The sequence below is a fragment of the Calidris pugnax genome, unplaced genomic scaffold (genome assembly GCF_001431845.1).
Source record: "Calidris pugnax isolate Ruff unplaced genomic scaffold, ASM143184v1 scaffold4, whole genome shotgun sequence".
NCBI lineage: Eukaryota > Metazoa > Chordata > Aves > Charadriiformes > Scolopacidae > Calidris > Calidris pugnax.
The window spans coordinates 2,669,326-2,678,183 of NW_015090781.1; the positions used below are offsets into that span (position 1 = coordinate 2,669,326).

The window sequence follows — 8,858 nt, forward strand, 5'->3', positions numbered from 1 at the left end:
CCCAGCTCTGAGCTGCTCCATGGCCTTTCTGCAACTCAGCTTGTGTTTGCATGACCAACGTGGCATGAGATGCAAGACCCCAGGAGCCACCTGTCCTAGGAAGCATGGGGTGACACTGACCTTCCCATCCAGGCACAGCGAGGAGGAGGACAAGCCTCCCATCCCATCCTGCTGCTCCCCATAGCTCCTGGCACTGGGGAAGCACCCACCCATACCAGCATGCTCCAGCTTGCTGTCACCCCAGGCTGCGCTTCCCAGACACCAACTCTGGAGGCAACACTCTTTATTGAACACCTTTTGGAGGCAGCTCCTGGCAAGTCCATGTGCCCAGGAGCAACGTGAACCCCCTGCCCCAGGAGGACCCCATGTCTCTGGGACGGCAACTCTTCTAGCATGGAGGTGATGGCACATCATCGTATCTCATCCTGGCCGTGGTGTGGTGGGATGTCCTGGGAGACACTGAGCTGATCAAGTCTGAGCAAACCAGCCCTCCCCAGCCCCAAGCATCCTCCACCACTCCTGTCCCCCACAGCCCACTCAGGGCGGGGGTCCCACAGTGGGAGGTCATGGCAGGCTGGAGACCGAGCCCTCCAGGGAGCTGCTCTCCAAGGCCCCGTAGCCATCGAGCTTCATCATCCCGATGAGGTGGGCTGGGAGGGAGAGGAAGGAGCGGCGGGTGGCAAAGATGTGGCTGATCTCCATGAAGGTTTTGTTCTTGGTCTCGGGGATGATGAGGTAGACGTACAGGGCCACCAGCAGGCAGATGCCACAGAAAACCAGGTAGCAAAAGGCACCAGCGGACATCTGGGGACAACAAGAGAGCAGGAACGGGGCAGAGCCAGGCACTCCTGAGCTGGGCATGGCATGAGGCAGTGTCCCCTCCTGTCACCCTTCCCTGGGCTGGCTCCGGCCAGCATTGAGCCAAGCCAGGAGCATGAACATCCCTGGGGTTAAGCCTGGATTGGCACCCTGTCCTGAGGGAGCAGAAGGGCCGTGTCCATCCCTCCCTCCTCCCCTGGTCCCTCCGGATCGGTACCTGCAAGAAGGGGAAGATGAAGCCGATGGTGAAGTTGCAAAGCCAGTTGAGGGACCCCCCCACGATGTAGGCAGCTGGGCGGTGCGACTGCGTGAAGAGCTCGGCTGTCATCAGGAAGGGGACACCGGCTGCAGAGAGAGGGGACATGTCAAGGGTAGGGGGGACTGTCTGCCTCAGGCACCCCCGGGGACAACAGGTTCTGCCTGTCTCAGCCCTGCAGCCACAGGGCTGGAGCCCAGCAGGAACCACAGGTCAAAGTGGTGGTGTTGGGAGGGCTGGAGGAGATGGAGCACAAGGATGGGTGGACCAGCCTCCTGTCCTCAGTCTCCCTTTGGGACCCAGATCAGTGGGTGGGTGATGTCCCCCCTGGCATACCACAGTTGCACCTTGCTGGGTGCTGAGGCCAATTTCACAAGTTACTTGGTTGGAAAGTTTCAGACTGAGTCAAAATCAAGGTGGAACGCTTCATCTGGATCCTCATTTTGCAATAATTTGCCTAAATGCCGATATATTAAGCCTCATATAGATCACGGGCATAGAGAAACATGTTTCTGGTGCTGTCCATAATGACCTTTCCAGCCTCCTTTGATCCTTGATGGTTTAGCAAATTCCCTTCTATCGAGCAGCTGAAGGCTTGGACACTGTGGCAGATTTGAACAGGAAAGAAGCAACCACATTTCCAAGCTTCAGAGTTTCCCATGGGACACAGAAATGCCATTTACCAACTGGCTTTTCCCAAGTTTTCCTGTGAAAAAAACCCAGAATAACTGAAACTGATTGTTCAAGCCAACATGGCTACTAAGAACTGGACAAGGGCTGTAGCTTGTCCTCTTGGAAAGACTCAGCTCCTCCTGCCATGTGTCACTGAGCTGGAAGCCCAGGGCACACAGGGGTCTGGCAGGGGACTGTACTGGATGTGGTGACACAGGTTGGGTCCTGCTGGGACCTCTTTATAAGAGGTGCTCCAATGGAAAAGATAAACCAAAAAAAAAGTGTCACTAAGTGAAGGACGAGCAGAACCCCTGATGGACTCTTACTCACAGCTCGCCCAGAATAGAGATATATTTTTTTTTTTGTTTTAAAACTCCTATTCATCATTGTTTGTGAACAATGAGCCATTAAAATCCTAATTAAAGATGTAATTACAGTGAATAAAGTCTGGGCTGAAGATGAATTATGGATCTGTTAACAGCTTTGCTAATACATCAACGGGGTAAAGCAGTCCAGGTGTCACTCTCTGCTGTTCAAGCTCCTTCTCACGCCAGAGCTTGGTTAGGGGCAGGAGGATGAGCAAGAACAAGAGGGAATGGCTTCAAGCTGCAACAGGGGAGGTTTAGACTGGACGTTAGGAAACAATTCTTCACAGAAAGAGTGGTCAGAGACTGGAACAGGCTGCCCAGGGAGGTGGTGGAGTCCCCATCCCTGGATGTGTTTAAGAGTCATTTAGATGTGGTGTTGGGGGATATGGTGTAGGGGAGAACTTTGCAGAGTAGGGTTGATGGTTGGACTTGATGATCCCAATGGTCTTTTCCAACCTGAATGATTCTATGATGCTCACCAGGCACCCTGTGATGGGAACAGGTGGCACCTCCAGAGAGGTCTGGGGAAGGCTACCAGGGCTTCCTCACAGAATCACAGAATCTTCTAGGTTGGAAGGGACCTTAAAGATCATCTTGTCCAACCGTCAACCTGACTGACAAAAATAGACACCCACACAACAAAAAAAAAAGCAACACCATCACTAAACTATATCTCCCAGCACTACATCAACCCGTCTTTGAACACCTCCAGGGATGGTGCCTCAACCACCTCCCTGGGCAGCCCAGTCCAATGGCTGAGAACCCTTTTGGTGAAAGAATTTTTCCTAATATCCAGCCTGAACCTCCCCTGGCGTAACTTGAGGCCATTTCCTCTTGTCCTGTCGCCTGTGACTTGGGAGCAGAGACCGACCCCCCCTGGCTACACCCTCCTTTCAGGGAGTTGGAGAGAACAAGGTCTCCCCTCAGCCTCCTCTTCTCCAGGCTGGAATAACCTCAGCTCCCTCAGCCTCTCCTCACAAGACTTGTGCTCCAGACTCCTCACCATCTTTGTTGCTCTTACTTGTTGCTCTCACAACTTGGCCAAGGAGCGGGGAAGAGGAGGAGGAGGTGGAGTGTTCCCTGAGGACGTACGGTGCTGGAGGGGCTTGTGGCAGGATCACTCATGGGGTGCCACATGATAAACCAGAGTCTGGCCCCGAGGAAGGGGCCGAGGCATCATTCCTGCCTCCTGCCTGCAGATCTGGCTGCTCCCTGCTCCCCCAGGACCCCCATTCCCACCCCACCGCCCCCTGCTCCCTCCAGCCCCAGACCCACCTGGTCCCATGCAGAAGCCGGCGATGATGCCCACCACGCAGACGACACTGACGTAGCGCATCCAGGGCAGGGTGGTCTGCGAGGGGACACGGGGCTGGGGGATGCTGCTGGGGTGGTGGCCCCAAGCTTCATGCCCAGTGTCCCCAGGAATGGTCTTCACACCTGCCCAAGGCTCAGCGGTGGTCCTTGGGGACAAGTGGCCAGGCAGGACACACCGGGGAGATGCAGACAAGTGATGGGTGGTTTAAGGCAAAGCTGGTGAGTGTCAGCCTCAGCAAAGCTCAGCAACTTGTGATGCTGAGACACCCCCGGAGCTGCAGGAGCATCTCCTGGGAGCAGGCAGCAGAGGAAGGAGCCTGCAGACCCTTCAACCCACCCAGCATTTCACAGCCACCTCCCTGGGGACAGCTATTTCTGCAGGAAATCTACCAGAAGTGGCAGGATTTTTCGCACGTAGGACTTTGGGGGTTCTTTTTTCGGTTGTTCTTAGCTCTGAAATTTCATTCCCTTTGACTTTGAAGGGAAAACGTTGCTTGGAAAAGCCAGCTCACCTCTCATTTCCACCCAGGCTCCCTCCCCTGGGGGGATGACACCCATCCCTTTATCACCCAGCCCTCATTAAGGCACCTCAGGCTCCAGCCCTGGCCGTGGTGGTTGCCCGGGGGGGTGGTGGTGGCCCGGGGGGGTGGTGGTGGTGGCCAGACCCTACCTGCAGCATCAGGGAGACGGTGATGCCAGCCGAGCAGAGACCCATGGCGCAGAACCCAGTGATGATGAGGGGCCGCCGGCCCAGCTTCTCTATGGTGAAGCACTGCAATTAGGGAGAGCAGAGACTGACGGGGCGGTGGGTGGGGAGCCCCTCAGGCAGGACAGCGGCACCCCATGAACCCCACATCCAGCTGGAGGTTGGAGGGATGCTCCCGGTGGCATTGGGGGGTTGGGGGCAGCCCTGGCTCAGAGCTCCAGGGTTGGGGGTGTGGGAAGAGCCGGGGTCCCGGGGTGAGCGTGGACCAGGAGGCGGTGGGGTCCCACAGAGTCCTTTTGGGGCGCAGGGTTGGGGCTGGCTGGGGTGGCCTCATTGGCACCAGCGTGGAGTTTGGGCTGTTTGTGGGGCAGGGGAGGCCGGGCGCGGGCGGCGCAGCGGCGGCGGGAGCAGGCAGGGTATTGACAGCAGAACAAATGCCTGTAATTTTATAACCAATCTCGGCACATCCGTGGGGGGCCGTTTGTGGGGCTGCTCCCGAACCAGCCGGCTGCGCGCCGGGGGGCTGCCGGGGGCCGGGGTGGCCCCACGGCCAGGGCAGGGGAGAAGGGGACACCCTTTGGAGGGGCAGGGGGACCCCACTCTGCCGTGGGCTGAGCTATAGGGAGAGGGGAGCAGCTCCCCCCGCAAGTCAGCCCTGGTTTTCTGGGAGAAGCCACCTCCCAGCCCCCCCAATCCATCTCTCTAATTGTCAGGGAGCAGATTTAGTGCTGAGCGGCTCGGGCTGGCCCCGGGTGACACCCGCAGATGGGACGAGGGCCATAAATCTGCCTGGCCCAGTGCTAACTCTCCAGCTAAATGAGGCCTGGCTGGGGGGGGGGCAGGGATGGTAGCCCAGGGCCAGGCCAGTGCTTAGCTGGGAGGGGGGGCAGATGGGGACATGTGGCTCCACTGACAGAGTGACCATGAAATTGGGAGCCAAAAAAACCTGCTTAGCCCCTTCCATCACCCCCAGCCTGCTCCTTGCCTGCCATGTCCCCCCAACCTCCCTGCTACCCACTCACCCCAAAGTTCTCCAACTCCTCCTAAATGCAACCCAACAGCTTCAACCCTTCTCATCCCATCTCCCCACCCTGTTTTCCTGCTAAACCCTCTAACCCCCCAGAAAAGGGGCTGTGCTGTGGCATGGACGGCATCTGGGGTCCATCCAGCACCCTCTGTTTGATGGTGCTTGGAGCTGGGGGACACAGGGTTGGCACCAAGGGGCTGCATCCATCTGTCCATCCGTCCGTCACTCACCCCAATCAGCCCCGCGACAACTTCGAAGGCGCCGGTGCCCACGGTGGTGTAGGGGATCTGGGACACGGGGATCCCGGCGTTCTCAAAGATGGTGTTGGTGTAAAACCAGATCTGCCGAGGAGGGGACTTTGCGTGAGCCAGGTGGATGCAGCCACGGGGCGTGGGGTGCCACGAGTTGCCAGGTCTCAGCTCAGCCTCTGCAGAGCCGGGTCCTGGGGTGAGGAACCCCTCATGGCTTACGGCGTCGATCCCCGAGAGCTGCATGCCAGCGTTCACCACCACCACTGAGAGGGTTTGCCAGCGGACGGAGCGGTCCCGCAGCAACTGCCAGACAGACACCATCTCCACGGAGGAGAGAGACCGCTGCTCCTCCTTCATCTCCTCGATCACATCCTGCACGTCGGGTGTCCCCAGGAACCGGTGCAGCGCTGTGGAGGGAGCAGAGGTCACAGGCACACGTCTGGCCATGTTGAGTTTGGAGAAGAGGAGTCTGAGGGGAGACCTCATTGCCCTCTACTCCCTGAAAGGAGGGTGTAGAGAGGTGGGGGTTGGCCTCTTCTTCCAAGGGAATAATGCCAGGAGCAGAGGAAATGGGTCTGAAGTTGGGGCAGGGGAGGTTTAGATGAGATATTGGGAAGAATGACTTTGCTGAGAGGGTGGTCAGGCCCTGGAACAGCCTGCCCAGGGAGGTGGTGGAGTCACCATCCCTGGAGGGATCTAAGAAACACGTAGATGTGGCACTTCAGGGCATGCTCTAGTGCCCAAGATTGTTGGTTTTGTCCCTCTGTGGGTGGGTGTGGGGGGTGTGTGTGTTGGTTGGGGGTTGTGTTGGGAATGTTGTGTTTTTGTTTGTTTTTTTTTTTTGTAGTTGGACTCGATGATCTCAAAGGTCCCTTCCAACCATGAAGATTCTGTCTCCCCATCACAGGGTGGGTGCTCATAGGTATGCCACAGGGCAGGGGCTTGGCTCAGCCTCCCCAGGGGACCTCCCCAAACCCCAGGGGCTGAGCATCCATAGGAGCAGCGGAGATGCCCAACACCACGGTGATGGGCAGCCTGGAAATGCTACGGCGCAACTGGGTGGGAGTGAAGGGCTGACCCATAAGGACTACGGTGAGCTGTGGGGTCTGGGTGTGGAAGGGTGCTGTGAGGATGCACCTTGGTCTCAGGACACCCTGGACAAGCACCCAGCACCTCCTGGAGCCAGCCCCCACCCCAGGACACCCCCTCACCCACGGTGGCCCCGCAGACATCGTTCCTCTCTATCAGCAGGTACCGTGGGCTCTCAGGGAAGCAGTGCAGCAGCAGGAGCTGGAGGGAGGCAGGAACAACCACCACCGACAGGAAAAGAGGCCAGAACCTGTCCTGAGAGAAGTCACAAAGGGACATGTCACAGGAAGGACGAAGGAAGGGCCAGAGCTCACGTGGGCTGGGGTACCCTGCTCACCTCCCCCAGCAGCTCCGGGAGGCCCAGGACCTGTGCAAAGAAAACCCCCAGGCAGATGAAGATGCTGGGCATGAGGCCCAGGAACCCCCGCAGGTTCTTGGGGGCAATTTCTCCCAGGTAGAGGGGCACCACGCTGAGACAGATACCTGGGGGTGACAGAGAGGACCAGGATGGGAGAGGCAGCCAGGAGGTGGGTGCCCAGCCAGACCCTCAGTGCACCTCCTCCCATGCCCAGCACCATCAACAGTGGGTACCCATGGCCAGGGAGGTGGCCCTGTCTGCCCCATGGAGGCCCCCACCACAGAGCCTGTGACCATGAGGGTTATGAAACCTTCTCCAGCCCCCTGGGAATGGGCTGTAAGGGACCAAATTGTGAGGAAGAGGCCATGCACAGCCCTGCACCACCTACCTGAGTGGACCCCTGTGATGGAGCGGCCGATGATCACCATCTCGGGGGACCCCAGCCCCCGGCTGAAGCCCATGAAGCCACCAGCCAGGAGGACGAGGAGAGCACTGCGGCTCAGCGTGCCGTTCCTAGCAGGGCACAAGCAGCAGGGCAGCCCCCTTGGGCCCCATCCCACCCCTCAGCACACCCTGTCCCATCCCACCCCCTTACCTGCCGTACCGCTCCACCAGCACCCCCACCAGCAAGGAGCCCACCAGCCCACCCAGGGCAAAGATGGAGACAGTCAGGGAGTAGAGGAGGGTCAGGGGGCCAGAGGCCAGCCCGTGCCCGTACCGCTGGGACCACGTGGCGTTGTAGAAAGCCTTTATGTGCTGTGGGGCAGAGAGACACATGGGCACCAGATGCATTGGGAGAAAGGGGAAAACAAGCCCCATAGGGGAAAGTACCATGGGTTGAACAGCATTGCAGGAGATGCAGGGCAGGATGTGACTGGGGATGACTGGGATGTGCTGGTCTGGTTGCTCAGCCAGCCTCAGCACCAGAGGGGTTTAAGGACAATTTGGAGATGCCACAGGCTGTGGGGAGCTTTCCCAGGACCAGTTTGGGGGGTGGGATACAAGAATACAGGCTCCCATGTCCCTTTTGTGCCATCCCTCCCCTCGGACTGCTCTCTGGGGGTGGCTGCCCCAGGGAAATGCCAGCATTTTGGTGTGGGGCTGCCGGGTAGCCATCCCTCCCCCCTCCCAGGGAGGGATGCAGAGCCCTTCCCCTGCTCCTGGAGAAGCTGGACCTCCCTCCCCTTACCACCGCCGGCGAGTTGACCACGGCCAGGTTGTAGCCATAGAGCATGGAGGAGCTGAAGGACACCAGGAGGGTGACTGAGAGCAGGGGGAAGGTGAGGTGCTGGGAGAGAGGAGGAGGGATCACCACAGCTGAGGTCACCCCTGGCATGAGCTGCGTTGGGTCTCTGCCCCTTTCTAGGAGGGACGTCCCCATCCCAGAGCAAAGACCCCAAACGTGCTTCGTGCCACCACCCAGCCCTGCCCGATCCGGCTCCCCCGTGGCTGGTCTCGTGGCTGTGGCACGAGTCTTTGCCCTGGCACTGGCCCAGTTCAGGCTGCTTGTCCCAGCTGCCTGTCCCCCTTGCACCTCTGCCCTGGGGCTGGGAGGAGACATCGAGAAGAAGGGGGCAGGTGAAGGAGGGAGAGACCCCCGTCCCCCCCTGTGGATGAGGGCACCCCAATGGCACTGCTGGGAGCTGACCCCCCCGACACTGGGAGGTCCAGAGCTGCTGAAAGATGTGGTTCCCCCCGGTGGGTCCCCCCAAAATGCCACATGCACCCACCTCCTAAACCCTTGTCCCTGCCAGTGCCTCCATCACCCGCTCCGAGGGGGGCACCTCGCTGTGGGGGGAGCTGGTGGCTGTGGGGGGACACCCTGCATCCCTGACCCATCCTGGAGGGTTGAGCCCACCCCACCCCAGCATCAGGGTGCCCAGCAGGACCCAAGAGGCAATTAGGGTCACCCCCCACCCCGGCCCCAGCCGCAGGGGCACCCCTGGGTGCTGCACTGGGCCGTCTCCCCTGGGGAAATGAGCATCCCACAGCCCCACA

At 59.3% G+C, this 8,858-nt stretch overlaps 1 protein-coding gene across 3 annotated transcripts in view; it reads right to left on the reverse strand.

Annotated features, from left to right (window-relative positions):
• Nucleotides 1-287: 287 nt before the first annotated feature.
• LOC106897216 (solute carrier family 2, facilitated glucose transporter member 5-like) overlaps nucleotides 288-8,858 on the reverse strand; it is a 9,286-nt gene continuing 715 nt past the window's right edge. Inside the window, exons 2-12 of one of the 3 annotated variants that reach the window (XM_014957730.1) lie at nucleotides 8,050-8,148; nucleotides 7,456-7,616; nucleotides 7,249-7,373; nucleotides 6,840-6,985; nucleotides 6,625-6,757; nucleotides 5,633-5,820; nucleotides 5,393-5,503; nucleotides 4,100-4,201; nucleotides 3,391-3,466; nucleotides 1,037-1,164; nucleotides 288-804 (exon numbers count right to left, since the gene is read on the reverse strand). In XM_014957730.1, the coding sequence (XP_014813216.1) occupies nucleotides 565-804; nucleotides 1,037-1,164; nucleotides 3,391-3,466; nucleotides 4,100-4,201; nucleotides 5,393-5,503; nucleotides 5,633-5,820; nucleotides 6,625-6,757; nucleotides 6,840-6,985; nucleotides 7,249-7,373; nucleotides 7,456-7,616; nucleotides 8,050-8,148 (1,509 nt within the window). In that variant the 3' untranslated portion in view covers nucleotides 288-564. Of the gene's footprint in view, nucleotides 805-1,036; nucleotides 1,165-3,390; nucleotides 3,467-4,099; nucleotides 4,202-5,392; nucleotides 5,504-5,632; nucleotides 5,821-6,624; nucleotides 6,758-6,839; nucleotides 6,986-7,248; nucleotides 7,374-7,455; nucleotides 7,617-8,049; nucleotides 8,575-8,858 lie in introns of those variants that run through there. The other 2 variants (XM_014957725.1, XM_014957738.1) reach the window with 2 other exon arrangements.